This window comes from Excalfactoria chinensis, chromosome 14, assembly GCF_039878825.1.
Source record: "Excalfactoria chinensis isolate bCotChi1 chromosome 14, bCotChi1.hap2, whole genome shotgun sequence".
In the NCBI taxonomy this organism is placed as follows: domain Eukaryota; kingdom Metazoa; phylum Chordata; class Aves; order Galliformes; family Phasianidae; genus Excalfactoria; species Excalfactoria chinensis.
The window spans coordinates 10,735,613-10,754,933 of record NC_092838.1 but is presented as its reverse complement, the minus strand read 5'-3'; the positions used below and the strand labels follow the sequence as shown (position 1 = coordinate 10,754,933).

The following is a 19,321-nucleotide window of genomic DNA, read 5'->3' as shown; positions in this document are numbered from 1 at the left end:
CCCCATCCCCATTATCTGGGGCTGTGTAGCCCAAACACAAAGTGCTGCTGAGAGATGATACAGTCTTTGCTTGTGGGCACCGTGGTTTAAATACACAGAGTGGAGGAAGAGATTCTTACCTTGCTGTAACGGACAGGACAAACACACACCAAGACCAGGACCCAGGGATGAAAGCATCCAGTTACTCTCAGATTGGTGTAAGTAGTGCAGGAATCGTCTGCTGGGAGAGGAGCAGTCTTTGAAGCAGGCAGAGATCTAGGGCACTGATAAGTGTAAATCTAGGGCATCAAAGAGCAGAGATCTAGATCATCAAGGAGCAGAGAGCCAGGATGAGGAGAATCGGAGACGCAGGGCATGGAGGAGCAGAGATGTTGGTAATCAAGGAGCTGAGATGTAGGTAAGCAAGAAGCAGAGACAGGGCACAGAAGAGCAGAGGTGATGATCAAGGGCATCAAGAAAAAGTTGCTCTAGGGCACTGAGGACTGGGGATCTGGGGCACTGAGGTGTGAGGCATGGTCCATCTCAGAGGGATGCTGCCAGCATCACTCACTGCTTGATGCCAAGTGTCACGCAGGAGGGTGGAGAAGAGCCCCGGAGCTGGGTGCAGCCTTGCCCGGCCTTTGGCTGAGCAGCAAACATTCATGACAAGCTCCAGAGTTTGCAGTGAGCTCACAGGGTTGCTCAGGATAGCTGAGCCATGATGGAGTGCTCTGAGGGGACAGCAGAGTGCCTTCAGCAGGTGGGAAGGAGCCATCCCCACATCACTAGCAGCAGTAAACACGACCCGCCTGAAAAATAGAGTCACGTTAACAGTTATTGATCTATAACTTTTAACCAATTTCTTTTTTACAATATTGAATTGAGTCCTAATTTTAGCTTTTTATGTTCGGCGCGAGGCATACTCCATTCCATCAGCAAAAAACAGCCCCTGTGGGCCAATCTGCGCCTTCCACTGAGCTGAATGATAGAGGGCTGGAACAATATTTTTCGACAGATCAGTTCCTGTTCAGGGTAGCAGTGGCCATTATGCAAATGGAGCTATAAGAAGTTTAAAAGTCTGGAACCATCATATTTCTTTATTTCATTAACATCAACGCAAGCGGCAGAGTTAATATGACAGAACCATCCCATTCCAGGGCTTGCACAGAGCGCTTCCTCTATCAGTTAACCAGATTGGTGATTTCCCCTCGTGGGCACTCCTGGGTGCAGCTGGGATGCCGGGGGAAATGGAGGGCAGAGGGGATATCAGTAAATAGGGCCCTACTTCCCCCTGGCTCCCAGGGATTTTGCTTCTTCCCACATCCAAGAAGCCACAGAAGATCTGCATGGTGTCCTCACCCCTGATTCAGTGCATTGGGCAGAGGCACCCTGGTATGCACTGAGATTTACAGGAGAAGGCACAGAGCATGAAGAAAGCAGCATTAACCTCATCTCCTCCTGCTCTGCTGCTGGACACATGGTCCCAGCTCAGCAGCAGTACGATGAGCTGAGGACTGATATAATACCAGCACTGGTGTTATGAAGTGGGGAGATCTGTGCTCCAGCACATGCCCTGATGCTCAGGCAGCAGCCACGTCTCCTCCATCACATCAGCATTGTATCACTACCACAACCACATACCTACACAGTTATGCACCCCCCACAAGCCACAGACACACTCACTGAAACAGCAGCTCAGAAGGATGCACGCCCCTCTGGGTGGCCCCATTCAGCTGAGCACATTGGCAGCAATCTAATTAATTGGTAAAGACAAGCTGGCTAAGGCACAGTGTGCTCACACCAGCAAGGAAATCTGGGGTCGAGGGGCTAAAGACTTGCACTCAGTTCTTAGGGAAAGGAGTTGGTGATACCTGGCTGGCCGTGAAACCAACCCACTCTATGTGATCCAGACCCTTGAGAGAAACCACCCCCTCTCTTCCAGCTATAACTTGCTCAAAAAAGACACAGGTGTGTGCACACTTATACGCGTTTTCATGGACCCAGACAAAAAAAGATCACTGTGTGCCACACTAATGGAAACCAGCACTGCAATAGCTCCATTATAAATGGCAACGCCTTGGAGTGTTACTGCTAAAGACTCTGCCTTTCAGTGGCAAAACTTTTAATTGATTTTAAAATACACAATCAATCACGGTTAATCAAGGAATCATGAAGAAGCTGTCGTACACAAATATACAAAGACAGCATATAAACCACAATTAATGACCACTTAAACAACAGTAGGAATGAAAGTGGGATTATTTATTAGCGCTCATGCCCAGTAATGGATAAAGTAATGAAGCAGTTACGTGGGGGTGTGCCAGAAGGCAAAGATTTTAACACCAAATGGCCGCAGGTGGCATTTTCATGGACAGGTCAATACTGCACTTTAGGGCAATCTTCCCAAAGGGAGGTGATCCTACAGCTCCAGGTAGTCTGACCAGGATTTAGCACAAAATACTCTTTGGCCTAAGCTGGCTTTATGCACACCCACAGGGCAAGACACTCACAAGCCAGGGCCGTGTCCTCCCATTGCATGCACTCACACAACCCCATGCCTGCACACTGCTTCACGCTGCACACAGGGACACCATTCCGCAAGGGTGGGAGCGTGGGGTGGCACAGCATGGTGCAGATACCAGGTTCGCCCAGTGATGGCTTTTAGCACCAGGTAGCTCCTAACATTCATACCTCAAGCCACAGCCTTACTGCACCACTGGAATTTAGGGCTGGAGGCCTGAGGAGGTGCTGATGGCAGCTCACAGCCCAGACACACATCTTAGACACACATCTTCCCCAGGGCTGAGCGTGCTGCAGCCCTTGCTGTGAGCTCAGCCTCACCCCTCCTGCTCGCATGGATCAGCACCTTCCTCTCCTCCACCAACTCATTTATTGGCTTGTGAGCTGGCCCCAGGATGTTTTATCACACCACAGCACATAATACAAATGAAAAACAAAGGGTAAAAGTTTGAATCTTCCTTTTTTTTTTTTTTTTTTTCTTTTTTTCTTTTTTAATATATTCACCCCTGTGCAAGGAACAATGATCCGTCTGATTAAATCTGCATGCTGGAGTTTATTAAACCAGGTTAGCCTCTCTCGCTTTCTCTCTCCTTTAGGCATGGACAAGCTCATTAAAATGAACACGCTCTGCTCCCTCCCCTGGGCAATGCCACTTCACACTGTCTCTGTGCTGCTATCTCATAGGCATCACCAAGAGCGGATGGATAGGGCCCTGCAACTCAGCCCTTGCTGGCAGCGATGCAGCAGCTGAGCCTGGGTGAGACTTTATAGCAAAGGGTAGGAGATGCCTTCAGCTCACAAGTGCCTCATAGCTGCCATAAGTGTGCAGGCAAGGGTGTGTAAGGCAAATTCCATTAAAAATGGAAATGATGGAGTTGGGTGATGGGAGAGCAAGGACTGCCCACTTTGCTCCAGTGCCTGATGGGCTGTTTACCTCTTCAGGGGCTCAGTTTCTCAGCTGTAGAGCTGAGTCAGATGGCTTCTACCATTAGAATAATTAACGGGTAAGAAGTGCTTTGACTCCCATGCTAAGAATAAACCTATTACCAATGCCAAGGTGTAAAAGACTGCATCATCTCCATGCTGTTGGACACATCTGGGACCAGGTCCCCACACAGGCCTCTAAGGCTGCAGGCAGCCACCTTTCCTGCTCTCCTTGAACCACCCCCAGGAGGATCCCCAGCCTCCCCAGACACCTTCACAGTGAGGCATTGCCAGCAGGCCAACATTTGCTGCACTCCTCTTCCTCCTTGGCAGCCCTTCAGATGCAACCTAAGTCTGTTAGACCCTGGTGATAACAGTGGCTTAGGCCATATAATCCCTCCTTTACTTGACTTTGGGTTATTTTGAGCAGGAGATTAAGGGAGATTATCTGCATCACCTGAGATGCTACACTTTCTATCTCTGCGCCCTTCCCTCCATTGCTGGGGCTCACCCCGGGCAGTAGAAACCCTCCCTCCTTCCCCCATCCTAGAGCACCGCCACGTGGTGACCCATCACCAGCTTCTTTTTGTGGTCCTCCTCCAGCCACCTCGCATGCCCAGATCCTGGGCCTGGGGACATTCCTTCAACATAGAAAAAAGAAGGCAGGACACATCAGCATGCTGAGACACTAATTGGGATTAGCTCTTCATCAGGCTTCTCCTTGAGGAGATGGTGTTAGAAAGACTGAGAAAATGCCTTTTTGGGCATTAGGAACTTGCAAGATGGACCAATGGATTTAACAGAAGCCACTCATCTCCACCTTCAGAGGATTTCCCATTTGGAGCATCCCACACCATACAAATGACAGCTACCTGGGAAAAGCACTGAAGCCTGCATTTCATGCTCAAGGAGGAATCCCCATCCCCTGGCAGCAGCATCCATGGGCATCACCCAGCCAAGGCAGTGAGCTCCTTTCCATGTTTTGGGGACCATGTGCTGCTCTCCAGCTCACTTCAGCTTGGATTTAGCAAAGCACTTAAGTGCTTAAGTGCTGGTTTGAATTCCTCCCAAAGCCTTGCTGAAATCAGCAGCTTTGATGTATCAAGGTCTAAACAAGCAGCGCTACCAGCAGTGACCAAGGGAGCCAATTCCCTTTCCTATCTGAAGGAGAGGGAGAGATGCTTGAGGATCCTGGGGGTGGGGAGCAGCTACCAAGAAGCAATAGTTCCCCTGGAAAGCCAACACATGTGGCATCCCACCAAGACACGTGTGACCCATGCTCATATTCATGGCAAGCTCACACCTTCCTGGGCTGTTTTTTCCTCATTTCAGACTACACCAGGCTAGAATCCATCTGCCACCCTGGAAATTAATAGCAATCATTAAACAAAAAGAGCTGGCAAAAAGAAGCCTGAGGTGAAAAGCAGCCATTTCTGCCAGAAAAAAAAATTAAAACTATTTAGACATACAGAAAGTCATTTATTACTGTGAAGTCCTCCCTCCACCTGGGGTTTAAATCTCATTACAGTTTGTCCAAAACAGATGTTACCCTTTTAGCAGTAGATTATTAACGATAAACTCAATTCCTCCAGAGAGGGTGGGTGTTCTGGGTTCACTTGTTTCTTCAACTTGGGTAACCTCCACATGAAATGCTTATGAAAAGGACAGGCAATCCAAGTGCTGGCAGAGCTCCCTGCTTCTATTGTCTTGCACTCTCTGAAGTTTCCCTTTCCACTCACCGCATCTTTTGTCAGTCTACAAATGAGCAGGGAAAACGCAATGGCCCAGACAGTGACCACAGACACTGCTGAGGAGCAGGTATGATGCTGGGGAAGGGCCTTCTCCCTCCACAAGCCCACGCCAATGCACCAACAGCTTCTTCTGCTGCCCCTCCACAAGCAGTTGGGCATAAACTGTGGTCAAACCACAACAGCATCTCTTTGGAACACAGCTTATATACACAACTCGTTTCCCCAAGATACTCTGCTTCTACCCACACATTTTTGGGTAAGGCCATTCGTTGGGTTCTAGGCCTGCTGACACCACACAGGAGACCCAATGGTCACTCTTGCCTGTGGCTGAGCACCCTTTATAGATAACGATGGGCTTTGCTTATTCCCATGAGTGCACGAGCACACTTCAGCAGCAGATCAGCTAACACCCAGTTTCACCAGTCAAGCCTCCAGTAGAGCTTTATCATTGTTCTGTTTAGGTTTGACATCATAAAGATACCTGCTGGGGGACCTAGGAGCCACATTAACCATGTTGTAAACACAATCAGATGAAACATTAATAACAGCTCCACACGAATACAGCCATCTGGCTGCCCAGCCATCTTCCTGAGTGTTTCAGGTAGGAGGAAGCACATCCTAGCACTCTCCAGGGACCCTATTAAATTGGTGTTCTCATGGTGCCTCTTGGAGCATGCCTGGGAAGTTTGCATGTGCTACTGATTACTGATTCAACTATCAGTGAAGCCAGTACCAGCAACTCAGAGCTCTCAGAAAACACTTTTGGCAACATGTACAAGTCTTTTCTGCACCCCCAGGGAAGCAGCAAAGGCTCCACTGTTGGCCACATGCATCTGCAAGTGCTCACTGCTAGAAGAGAAGCATTCCCCCAGCACAGCACTTCCCAAGCCCCCAGGTCTTATGGCTCATACACAAACCCTTCATGGAGCCCTGAGGGTAGCCCATGTACAGCCCCAAGCAAACAGCATACTCACTGTGTGCTGGCATGGGGTATCCCTGGGACTGAGTCCATTGCATGTCTGCTCGTGTTGTGTCAAAAGGATGGCATGGTAACCACAGGGGCTGCACTGTAGGGAGGAAAATGCTGTAAGTTCATGGCTGAAATTAAGCTCTTCAGCAGTAGCTGAGATGAATAAACAGCAGCTGAGATGAATAAACACATCCCATGTGCTCTGCCCTCTGTCAGAGGGTTATGGCCACTGCTACCTACCATCCTTCCTCACCTCGTATGTCAATCTGCAACCTCTCAGACTCCAAACCCAGCTGAGCACACATGTGGAACATCCAAGCCCACCAAACTACCAGCTGCAAGCTGGGACCACTGTGCCTCACATCCCTTGGCTCCATCTCCTCCAAGCGCTGTGGGGCACAGTGAAGCTGTACACCCTGCCTTCCTGCAAACTGAGGTGATCGTGGGAGGGGGATTTGTGCTTTGAGTGCCACATAAAGGCATAATGTGCACTTAGGAAATGCTCTTTGGTCAGTAGGGTTTGCCCTTTGACCTTGGCAGCATTATATATGAACTTAATTGCTTTTAGCCATGTCAGACTGAGCTACCCATGGTGGCCTCTAAGCCATTCCTGTCTCCCCTAAGTGCCAATTCTAACATATAATTCTATTCACAGCATGTGCAAAACAAGCACCTGGAAATGATGCCTCAGAGACATGGGCTGCACTACAGCAGTCGTGTCCAGGGTGTATTTGCAGACCAAATACATCATGGCCAAAGGGATCAGGTGAGGAGCATCCTGTAAAGTTTTAGCAGGGGGTTGTTTGAGTGACTCCACCACCACCATAGATCTGCAACCTCTTACAATGCTTTCCTCCAGGAATACAGCATCTGTTTAGCTTAGGAGAGGAGGACACAGGCAGGGCTGCACAGGACCCATTTTGATCTAGGAAAGGAGGGTCTGTCCTTCAAATGCTGACAAACCTGAGCTGCTCCATGTGCAGAAGCAGGGCGATGCCAGGTAAGATGTGCGTGAAAAAGGGTCATGCTTGGTCTGCTCTGAAATGCTGTTATCCTGAATAAACATTAACATTGGATCTGGAGAGCTGCCCAGATGATCATTAACCTCCTCCTGGCCCACGACAGGAAGCCAGCCTGCAGGAGGGAGCTAAAATTAGGACTGTAGGGCACTGGGTCTTGCCAGATATTGCTATATCTGGGCACAATCCACCTTCCAAAAGCAGACAGACAGAGGGTTGAGCCCTAGGCACCCAACAGGAGAAGCAGATCCAACTTTAAGGTGAACAAGATAACATGAAGTGAACAGAGGTGTTTGCTTACAGCACAGCCATGGCAATTCCCGTGTGCAGACAGACACCTACAGACAAAAAGGTGAGGTTCTGTGTACCTACCAGAGGATTATAACAGGCTGTCAGCATGAAGTCCTGTGTGTGCTGCATGTTTGCTTGTCCATCTGTCAATACTCAGCAGCACTGTCTGCCTGGAAGCTGCTGCTAGGCTGGGCACTGCCCAGAGTCCCATGGTTTTGGCATGAGGCCATTCATAGGGGAAAAGAGGGACAGAAAGGGAAGAGTGCTTTTGGAAATACAACCTAAAAAATACCACCAGTCATAGCAGGCACCCCTGGAAGTCATTTTAACAAGCGAATCCTTTCATGGATCTGTCACCAGACTCTATTCTTTATAAAAGTGGCTCTTCCCACCTGGGACACAAAGGGTTACGTGAGCCTCCTGGAAAAATAAATTAATGAAAGAAAGCAGGAAAAGCCTCTTTCACACAGCAGCAAAGATCTGAGTGAGGATGACAATGCAGGGACAAGGCACGGTTCAGCTTGCCGGCATGGAGGGACACCAGCAGCATCACCTCCCCATGCAGGGCGGGCTCCTCCTCATTGTATCAGCTCTGGGAAAGCACTCTTTGATCCTCAGCACTATTTACTGGAGGGAGATGTGAGTCCTGCTTCAACACCAGCACTCTGTTTTCCCCCCAGTCTAACGTCACCACACCTATCCCATAATAAAGCTGTGATTCAGGCTGATTATTTCGAGAGAAAACCTCAAGTAAATACGCTCTCCCACAGAAACACACTTTCCTTATTACGACTGTTCTACCTGATTAGAGCTCTCAGTTCTCTCCATCCCCTGAAATCTCTCTCCTCTTCACCTCCCACCAACTTTTCCCCTCTAATTGCTCTCCTTGGCTCTTTGAGGGAACAACCGCGCTGTCACAGGTTGGGGCTGACATTTCGTCTGCCCGTGCTGATATTTCAGGAGGCTGCTTTAATGCACAGGTAACCAGCTGGGCTTAAGAGGTTGTTCACCAGGAAGATCATTTATGCATTTACTTAAACTCAGCAGAGAATTTTGCTCAGTGGCCCACAGCAGTATGAGATAGGGTTGTCATCTAAATAGACCCTGGAAGCTAAGCAGCCTGAGATGGATGCAAATGACTTCGGACTGCAGCTGAATGGAAAGCAGATTATCCATCTTTCCCGAAGTCCAAAGATCTGCCCTGCCTTGAAAACACTGTCACTTCAACCCAGAACTTGCTCTGCCATAGAACAAAAGGTTTCTTAAAACTTCAGGTGAATGGGCTCAATTTGACCATTTCCAGACAGCAGTGCTGGCCTCAGTACAACCAGTGCAGTGCAGGGGTGCAGGCACAACAGCTTCGAACTATGGCACCCATCAGACACACACAGCACCCACAGTTTGCAGTTAAACTGGCCCAAAATCAAGTATTGCAATGGAAAACCTCCAAGAAGGTCCACTGCTTTTCAGCCAAAGCTCTGATTTTGCAGAAAGTGCATTGTTTTTAACCAGAAATCCATTTTGCACCATGAATCCATTTTGCTGATGAGATCCCCACGCAATCAGCTGTAGAGTCAGCTGTCTCCCCTGGAAGCCCATGCCAGGCAGCAGTGGGGGCTGTTCCCAAGGCAAGTCACAGCAGGAGCTGGGGGTGACCCAGCAGAGGAGTTTCCCTCCCTGGATAGCCACAAAGTGTGGGATTTCCATTTGTTTTCCCCAACCTACCCCCAAAAAGTGCTCCCATCCCCATCCTTTCCACCTGGCTATTTGCTATCTAGTCCATGACCTCACCAGGTCTCATTAAATGTTGTCCTGTATGTGATGTTGGTTACCTCTTTCTCAACCCCCTTTACGTCTTTTCTTTATTCCGTCTTCATCTTTCTTCAAACCCCAGTAGAAAAAAAAAAGTCTCTCTCTTCTCCCTTGTCTGTTTTTCTTAAATAATAAATGCTAGCAGAAGAGAGTACAATTGACTGGAGAGCTCTATTATCTAACTCTGCGAGGTGTCTGGGAATAAGGTTGGGATGCACAATGTGCTGCCTAAACCCTAACTGTGGAGACGGTATTAGTCCCGGGGCCTATGGATGGAAGACAAACTTGGGTTTTACAGGCCTGGACATCTTTATTATTCAGCACGATGATGCTAACCAGCACTGCCCGGCAGGAGGCATGTAGCAAACGCCAGGAATACGAATGAGCAGAGAAACCTGCCTGGAAGCCTCCACTCCGCACCTGACGCACACAGAATGGACGTCAAGCCATTTAGGGGAGCCTTCATCACTAATAAACGTTTTCTCCACCATCCTAGAGCTGTCTCCTTGGATTATTTTACACGTAATGAAGAGCCAAGGTTCATTTTAACGTTTGGTGCCTGTTAGCCAAATTTTCCCTCCCCACATCTTTGGGTGATTAAACATTTATCGTTTGTAATGTATCGCTCCCATTTCGCTATGTCTCTCTTTGTAGCAGGGCTCCTTCATTTACTGAGAAAATGACCTGAGCAACTGTGAAAGAAGATCTAAGAGGCGCTGAAACGTGGCCAGATGGAGATGGAACAGCTGGGGAGAATGAAGTTATGGAGACTCAGAGTTGCCAAGGAGGGGAGCACAGTGGTGTGTATGTGTGCACATGCACGCACACGCACGCATGTTAATCTGGCTCTTTGCCTTCTCTCAGTAAATCTAATCCACAATTTGAAATAACTCATTCAGTAGAATAACAAAAATAGGAATGGAGTGCCAGGGAAGCATTATATGTGCAGCCCAGCTCTCCTTCCCTCAACCCAGCCCCCACGGCTGCTTTGTTTGCTTCCTTGCAGCTGCTGCTCTGGTTTAATTTACTGAGATGCCATTAGTTGGGAGATGGAAGCAAAAACTTACCAGCCAGCCTGCACTGGTTTTTGGAATTGCAGCTTTGCTTTTCCCTTCCTTTGCTGTGTATTTGCAGCCAGGATTGGGTCGTTGCTATTCATCCTGTGCAGGCTGCAGCTTCACAGACATCACAAACTCACACTGCTGAGTTGGAGAAACACGGGAGGGTACTGCAGGAGAGCAGCATGGGGCAGGGCTGGGGGTCAGCAAGGTAAAGCACGGATCTGGGCTCCAGTAGGGGTACTGCAGATCAGAGGAGACGTGTAGGAGCAGCTAGGAGCAAGGAAGTTCTTGTTGGGTTACCAGGAGAATAAAGCCAGAACAGCTGGGCAAAGACAAATCGAGCAGGAAGAAGGGCCTAAAACCTCCGCTTTCCTTTGTGATCTTTCTCCAGTCTGTGCAGAAGATACAGAGGGGCCTCTCCCCATTTCGGGGAGAGGGGGATACAAGCCAGGAACCCCCAGTCCCATCCTGCCTTGTGGGATGCTCACATCTGGCTGATGTTGTGCACACGCAGGTGCACACCCACACACACCCACGATGCTGGGAAGGAGTTGTTTCAGAAACCAGCAAGATGAACAATGATCTCCTCTGTGTAAAGCAACAAGACCACTTCTGCACTCCCCACTCTTGTCCCGGCAATCTAATAAAAAGGGAGATTAGCCCCTCTTACATCTCCTTAATGCCGTCATTTTATTCACACTTTGCAAAGCAAATAAACCAGCAAATTGCTTGCTTTAATGAGCTGAAATTAAACTGGGGCTGCTGATAAAATGTCTTTCCTCCTTTCTGTTGTTGGAAAGGACTCTTCTGATAGGCAGTGTACAGGAAAAAGAAAACACACAGCGGGAGCCTTATTGAATGCACTTGGGTCACAGTCACTCTTCCTCATCCCAGACACCTCCAGTTAGATGAAAGAGGCATGTGGATGATGAGAAGGCTATGAGGGCCAGCCTGGCAAGGTCCATGGGAGATCTTGTCTCTGCTCTTTGCTCACAGGATGGTCCTGGTCCATTAGCTCATGCCTTCCAATGGGCTGTGGGGTATAGCTTCCCCAGCAACACGACATGGAAAAGGCTGGTTTGTCTTTGCAGAGCAATTTCAAACACCAGCTTGGAAAGACAGCTGTTGCTTGAGTCAAAATGGGAGTTGGAAGGGAAAGAATGAGTGCCTCCTGAAGAGAATACGCCAACATACCAAGAAAGCTCTATCCTCAGGGGACAGCTGTGGCAATCTGTTTCTGATGGCTCGGTAGGCCAGAACTACCCATCTCTTCCCTTCTTAAGCATCTTTACAAGCAATATTCACCTCATGGGAGGCAATCAGAGGAGCCAGAGACCAGGCTGGCCGCTGTGGCAGAAAACAGTTGGAATATCCAGTGCCCTGCTTCCAACTGGAGGGAGCAATGCACCTATTGGGACTTCCATCCCAGCAAGAGGAACTTGGGGCACTCTCATTCAGTCTCCTGCAGCCCTGTGATGCATCATCATTATCTCATGGTACTGAAGAGGAGATTGGAGAGCAGAGAAGTTCTGGGAGGGATGTGATAGCAGATGGCTCTCAGCCCAGCACTGCAGCCCATGTCTCCCCATCAGTGAGGTAAACAGTCCTCCCCTTCCTTGCTGGCTCCAAGGATTTGAAACTGATGCAAAGAGCTGATGTGAGAGCTGGTCTTGATAGTCACGTAATGGAAATTCAATCATGCTGCCATGTTTCTAATGGATATTTATATTTAGTGGAAAAATGCAGGAATAATTCAATGGAAAATGTGAGCCAGGAATGAGTTTTTCATTGGTAAGTGAGGCTGCTGGCCTCACAGACTTCTTTCCTCACTGGTGCATGTCCAATAAATTCTTCCTGGTTCTCCAGTGACTGTTTTTGTCTGGGGAGGGAAGGTCTTGTCTCTTCTTCTGCAAATACTCACATTACACACTGAAAGTCTGAGAGTCCTCCACACCTCTGTACCATTTTTCTCAGGAGGGAGAGACAGGTCCTGAACTGAAGACAAGCAATAAGCCCCAACAGTGGGACAAGGAAATTGGATGATGGTCAATCAACTCAGTGTGTCTTGTAGTCAAACAGTATCCTGAAACTACTGTTCAGGTTCCCAGAAACAGGTACAGGTGCTTGATGCTGGGCTTTATCCTAGATGCTACACAGCAATGCAGTCAGGAAGACACGGTGTCCTCAATCAGCATCCTCCTCTGTGGGCACTGCTACTACACACACCAGCATGCGAGACAGTCAGGATTCCCCTCAGCGAAACATTGCAGCATCAAATCTACATCAGAGTGAGTTGTCTAGACTTCATCTGCTCTCAGCAGAGAGGAACAGACACTTCTGGGGCACCACTCCTTTCCTCTGAAGGTAGACACTTAAATAGGTCAGACGAATGTTGCCCTGGATGCGTGTTGTTCTCTCCCCTGCCTAAAATGTAAGCTGGACAATGCACTCAAAGGAGGATGATGTCTGCAGTTGATGGCCACCTGCCTTAGTGATGTCAAACACTGTTGGCTGTGCCCAAATTAGCAAAAGGCCCCTGGCATGCTGGCAGCCAGATTAAGAAGGCAAGCACCTAACATGACAGAGGGTAGTTGGGTGCACGACTAAGCATGAATCATCTGACCTCATGTTTAGCTTGCGTTTTGTTTTGTTTTGAGCAGGTGAACTGAGGAACCAAGCAAGGACAGCCAGCCCCACGGAGGCCACGTGGAGATGGGGACCAGCATCATGATGGGCAGCAGAAAGAGAACAAGGAAATGTACTATAAAAAGTGAGAGAAAGGCTTATCTCTGAGCCAAAGATATTCCTCAGCACGGGCATCCAAATTCATGACTCCCTCCCCAAGATGCCAGAGACCTGGTGATGCAGGACCAGCCTCAGCCACCCAGGCCTTGAGAGCAGCCCCCGGCCGGTGGCTGCTGAGCCCCTTGGGCACCGAGGTCCACATTCACCACAGACACTTCCCCCCCCAGCTCCAAGCCATGAGGAGAAGAGAGAGAAGAACGAAGCTGCTGAAGGAGCTCTAACCCACGTCTTCCCGGCCCCTGCCTCTCCCCCTGCTTCCAGCAGACCAGGAACCCCTTCTCCATGCCACCCTTCCAGATGGCAGGTCGCCGGTGGGCTGCGACATCAGCCTTCTGCATGTGCGTGGCAGCCGTCTCTCTCCTGCACGCTGGCGGGGTGCGGGCAGACTGCTGGCTCATCGAGGGGGACAAAGGTTTTGTCTGGCTGGCCATCTGCAGCCAAAACCAGCCCCCCTACGAGTCCATCCCCCAGCAAATCAACAGCACCATCGTGGACTTGCGGCTGAACGACAACAAGATCAAGAGCGTGCAGTACGCCTCGCTCAGCCGCTTCGGCAACCTGACATACCTCAACCTGACGAAGAACGAGATCTCCTACATCGAGGACGGTGCCTTTTCTGGACAGTTCAACCTCCAGGTGCTGCAGCTGGGTTACAACCGCCTGAGAAACCTCACAGAGGGCATCCTCCGGGGCCTGGGGAAGCTGGAGTACCTCTATCTCCAGGCCAACCTCATTGAGACCGTCACCCCCAATGCCTTCTGGGAGTGTCCCAACATAGTGAACATTGACCTGTCCATGAACAGGATCCAGAGACTTGACAGCAACACTTTTAGGGGCTTAAACAAGCTCTCTGTCTGCGAACTCTACAGCAATCCCTTCTACTGCTCCTGCGAGCTCCTTGGCTTCCTGCAATGGCTGGAGGCCTTCACCAACATGACACGCACGTACGATCGGATGCAGTGCGACTCCCCACCAGACTACACGGGCTACTACTTGTTAGGCCAAGGCCGGACTGGCTACCGCAATGCTCTGAGCATGCTCTCTTCCCTTTGCACCGGTGGTTCCTACACTGTGATCCCACGTTTTATCCCTCCCCGGTACCAAGTGACCACAGTGCCCTCTGAAAGCCCGTGCTCTGAGGAGGAGTGCTCCTCTGGTGATGGCACCACCCCACAGTTCTCCCTCTTCACGCCCATCGGTGAGACAGAGGTGCGGCCGAACATCCAGGTGAAGCACCTCAACCACAACTCGGCCGTCCTCACCGTGCAGATCCCCTACCCCTTCAGCAAGATGTATATCCTCTCCCAGTTTGAAAACGGCTTCTCCTCCATGATCACCAAGCTCAGGAAGAAGGAGGAGAACATCACCGTGAGCAACCTAGTAGCACAAAGAGATTACACCTACTGTGTGGTCTCCGTCCACCAATACTCCAAGTACAACCACACCTGCGTTACCATCACGCCCACCAGACCCAACCGCAAGGAGCCGGTGCCCACTCCTTCCACTGCCACTCATTACATCATGACAATCCTGGGCTGTCTCTTTGGTATGGTGATCGTCCTGGGCGTCGTCTATTATTGTCTCCGAAAGAGACGCCAGCAGGAGGAGAAGCACAAAAAGGCTGCCAGTGGCATGAAGAAGACCATCATTGAACTGAAGTACGGGCCAGAAATGGAGACCACCAGCATCACCCAGCTGTCCCAGGGACAGATGCTGGGCGGGGAGACTGTGACCCGCATCCCCTACCTGCCTTCTGCTGGTGAGGTTGAGCAGTACAAGCTCATTGACAGCAGCGAGACCCCCAAGGCCACCAAAGGCAACTACATGGAGGTGAGGACGGGGGAGCAGTCGGAGAGGAGAGACTGCGAGCTGTCCCTGGCACCAGACACCCAGAGCTCCGTGGCTGAGATCTCCACCATTGCCAAGGAGGTGGACAAGGTGAACCAGATCATCAACAATTGCATCGATGCCTTGAAATCTGAGTCCACCTCCTTCCAAGGGGTGAAATCGGGGGCAGTCTCCACAGTGGAGCCTCAGCTCGTTCTCTTATCAGAGCAGATCCCCAGCAAGCATGGATTCCTCTCCCCTGTCTACAAGGAAAGCTACAACCACCCCCTCCAGCGACACCACAGCATGGAGGCAGCCCCCAAACGCTCCAGCACTTCTTCCAGTGGCTCCATACGGAGCCCCAGGTCCTACCGCTCTGAGGGATCGGGCCACAAATCAGAAGCCAAATACATCGAGAAGACGTCCCCCACTACCGACACCATCCTCACTGTGACACCGGCTGCAGCCATCCTGAGGGCAGAGGCGGAGAAGATCCGGCAGTACAGTGAACATCGGCACTCGTACCCTGGCTCACACCAAGGGGAGCAGCACGACAGCATGGCGGGGAGAAAGCCTTCCATCCTGGAGCCTCTGACACGGCCTCGCCCCAGAGACCTGGCCTATTCCCAGCTCTCGCCGCAATACCACAACCTGAGCTACACCTCCAGCCCGGAATACACCTGTAAACCATCGCACAGCATCTGGGAACGCTTCAAACTCAACCGCAAGCGGCACAAAGACGAGGAGGAATATATGGCAGCCGGCCATGCCCTGCGCAAAAAGGTCCAGTTTGCCAAAGATGAGGATCTTCACGACATTTTAGACTACTGGAAGGGCGTCTCTGCCCAGCAAAAGTCCTGAGTCCTCACACAACTCGTGACTGAAAGTAACTGGACCAAAAAGAAACCCACAGCAGCTATTTTTATTCAGACTGTCTTTGAAACAAACAAACAAAAAAAAAAATAATGACCATAAACAAAATGAGAAAAACAGAGAACAAATCATGGAAAATCTATAAGTATTCTATATAATATATAAAGCGAGATATTAAAATGTCCTCACGCCGGTGAGACGCGCACCAAACTTGAACACAAAACAAACTGTGGAGTGGAAAAAAAAAATAAAGTTTTGTTTCATTTTGATTTTTAAAAAAAAAGAAAAAAAGAAAAAGAAAAAAAAAAAGAAAAAAATAAGAAAAAATTGAATATGAAAAGAAAAAGGAGCAGGCAGAGAACCGAGGTCTGGCGTTCCCCAGTACTGCATTGCATGAGTCCCCATTCCGTGATTTTGTGGATTCTTTGTGAACAGTTTGTGTTCTTTCTTCCTACCCTTCCAAAAAATTCAACAGCAACAAAAACAGCAACACAAACCAAAAAGAGACCGGAAGGAGATCCGTCCTTTGGGCTGTTTTTGCAAACGGAGTCTTCCAGTTTAGACTTTTCACCCGGCTGAAGGCCCCGTTCACATTTTCACTCACCGAGAGGTTTTACCACACATTGCATTGTAAAACGAAGTCGTTAATTGTACAGAGAAAATTTCTATATTTGCAATGTTTGCTGTATAATGAGAAAGAGAGAGGAGAAAAAAAAAAACAATACTACATCTACTAAAATATATATATATATATATCTCTATATATATCTATATTCACATGTTTGTACCAGGTTTTAATCATGGATTTTAGAGAAAGAGATGGAGTTTGGATTGAAGGACTTCTTTTGTTGGTTGGTTGGTGATTGGTTGGTTGGTGGAGGAGACATTTTTGGTGGGGGTGGGGAGTGTTTGGGTTTCTTTTTGGTTTTGGTTTCTTCCAACCACTGCCTACGTCCAAGTTCTGAGCACTTCCAATTGCATGTACCCAGAAAAGCAAATTAGCTGTGCTATTCCAGGTGGGACACTGTCACTGCTGGGAATGGTGGGAACAGTAAAGGGCATGAGAAGGGAAAGGCTCTTTGATGAGCAGTTGCCACAATGGGACTTCCTCCTGAAAATCAGAAGGTATTGGTAATCTCTCCTCGTAGTACAGGGAGGTGGTGATGAGTTAGTGCTGCTGCTGTCCAGAGGAGGATGGCATTGATGGGTGGTTTTGCCAATGGAGAAGATATTAAGCAGTTACAGATTCTCCAAATTGAAAACAACCGCAGTGGGCCTGGGGGCCCTGCATCACTCTCCTAAAACTGCCAGCACCCAACACACAGGTACCTCCCCACAGATAACCCCAGCTTACAGCAGCATTGGGCACAGCACCTCCTACCTGCAGCCCACAGGTCAGCTGGGCTCCCATTGCCGTGAGTGGCTTTGGAGATGGGTGCTCCAGGGTCTCCAAGGCTGGAGAGAAGAGGATGGTGCTCCAGGTCCGGTGTCCACCCAAGCAGCCACATTCCCTTCAACCACTGCTGTACAATGTCTGTCTGAGCCTCAACAGCATTTTGCCTCATCTCTAAAATACACACTGACAATGACCTACTCACTCAGTGCAGTGGAAGGAGGGATGCATTCAGACCATGCTGCAGAGGGACAACCACTTTGCCCTTACTGGCTCCAGCTGCGTGGCAAACCCCCATGCCTCATCCCACAGCTGATGCAGAGATGGGCCAGATTAGGGACAGGGAACACTTTGTTCCCCCCAGTGAACACAGGGGATCCCAGTGAGGAAGCCCAACAAGGTGACAAACATCCCAAACACAGCACTTCCAAGCCCTGTTTCTTCCGGGGGCCTTTCCATTGCATCCTGCTCACAAGTCTCTTTGGATGGAATTCCTTAGTCCTGACAAACAAGCACTAGGGCCCAGCAGCAAACTACATCCTATCCTGTTATTTCAATGTTTCAAAGCGATTTTGACAGGTATTCTTGCAAAAGGTTATGTTTGTTCAGAAATGAGCTGAGCTGGGAAGACACGGAGCAGGCTGGGAAGCGCGTGAGTTCGTTCCCCATGGTTATTTGTGTAGACAACAACCCATTAGCCGGGTTTCATAATAAAAGGCAGGCAATTTCTCCAGGAATACATTCACTCTGCATAAGGAAAAACACATTTCTCCTTCTCCTCCGGGTGCCTGACATCCTCCCCATAACATGCAGTCTGTGAGCAGGATGTGGAAAGCTGAGCATCACCCCTCCATTGTCCCATGATGTCACAAATCAGTCCCCAAATCCCAGCTGTGCCAAAGCAAACCCTTCAGCCTCAAGGAAACCCTCAGTGCCTCCTGTAGTAGCAAGAAGTCAGCAAGAAGGGGTACCGGACATGGCAGCAGCACTCCCTATACTCAGGGCTGTCATTTTACCCCTATCTGCCTCTATTTCCTCCTCTGAACAACACTTCCTTGTGGTGCTGAGGGTGCAGACAGGCGGGGGAGGCTCAATTAATTAATTGCCTGTCTGTGAAGCCTGTTTAGCTCCTAGAATAAAAGCTGCTATAGGAAAGCAAAGTTGTTAGTGGCATAAAACAGCAGGGGCAAATGAAATCAAAGCCCAATTCTGTTTTCACACCAGGATTTCTCTGGTCACAAACCAACAGAGACCAATGCGGGATATATGATACAGCAGCACTGGCCTTTCAAAAAACACTTCCCAGATGCAAACTGCAGCTAGAGAAAAAGAGGATTAGAAAATATCCATGTCCTTCTGGCTCTGAGGGGAGGTACCCCCACATACAGAGAGCCCTGTGCAGTGGGGCATAACATGGAGCTCAGGGGTCTCTGGATGACCCTCAGGTGATGATGCAGTGGCTGTGCTGCGGAGCACACTCCAGCCTCATGTCTCCATGACAGGGTACAGTCCTGGCATCCCCAGTCCGCATCCCTCAGAGTGAGAGGCTGAGGGATGAGCTGAAATAAGCTAGGCAAGAAAAGGCAAGGAGTCCCACTACCCCCAAAGCCACTGCCCCGTGCAGGAACTGATCTGGGTTCTGCAGGATGGGGACCGGGAAGCTCTGTTTATGGCACTCCTCATTCCCCAGAGGCACGTACTTTACAGACTGCTCCAAAAGCACAGGGAAAATGTCACCACCTGCCAGCTGTTGGATGCTTCTCTTGTTTTGCCTTCTGTTCAAGCAAAGAAACTCCCCAGCTGCTTCTACAGATGATGCCCTGCTTGGCTGAGGCACTGCCCCAGTGCCATCCAAAGGAGCTGGAGGGCTCCTCACCAAGCAGAAGGGAGGAGGCACAGTGTCACAGTGTGAAGGAAAGGAGGCCAAGGGGAAACCTTCTCTGTCCTTTGGGGAGCTGGCAGCCAGCACAGAAAATGATCACACTGCTGGTGAGAGCACCAAGGGCACAGAGGTCCTCATCTGCACCTCTGTCTGCCTGGGCTCTGCCACTACATACAGCAAAGAGAAGGGTCAGGAAGGGAGGGAGAGGGCTGAA

General features: G+C 49.7%; 1 protein-coding gene across 5 annotated transcripts in view; it reads left to right on the top strand.

Annotated features, from left to right (window-relative positions):
* The window catches only part of ELFN1 (extracellular leucine rich repeat and fibronectin type III domain containing 1), an 86,370-nt gene extending 69,707 nt beyond the window's left edge, over positions 1 to 16,663 (top strand). For 3 of the 5 annotated variants that reach the window (XM_072349338.1, XM_072349337.1, XM_072349340.1), the window contains exon 4: positions 12,988 to 16,663. In XM_072349338.1, coding sequence (XP_072205439.1) covers positions 13,415 to 15,820 — 2,406 coding nt within the window. In that variant the 5' untranslated portion in view covers positions 12,988 to 13,414 and the 3' untranslated portion in view covers positions 15,821 to 16,663. Of the gene's footprint in view, positions 1 to 6,799; positions 6,911 to 9,920; positions 10,067 to 12,987 lie in introns of those variants that run through there. The other 2 variants (XM_072349339.1, XM_072349341.1) reach the window with 2 other exon arrangements.
* The last annotated feature ends 2,658 nt before the right edge of the window (positions 16,664 to 19,321 follow it).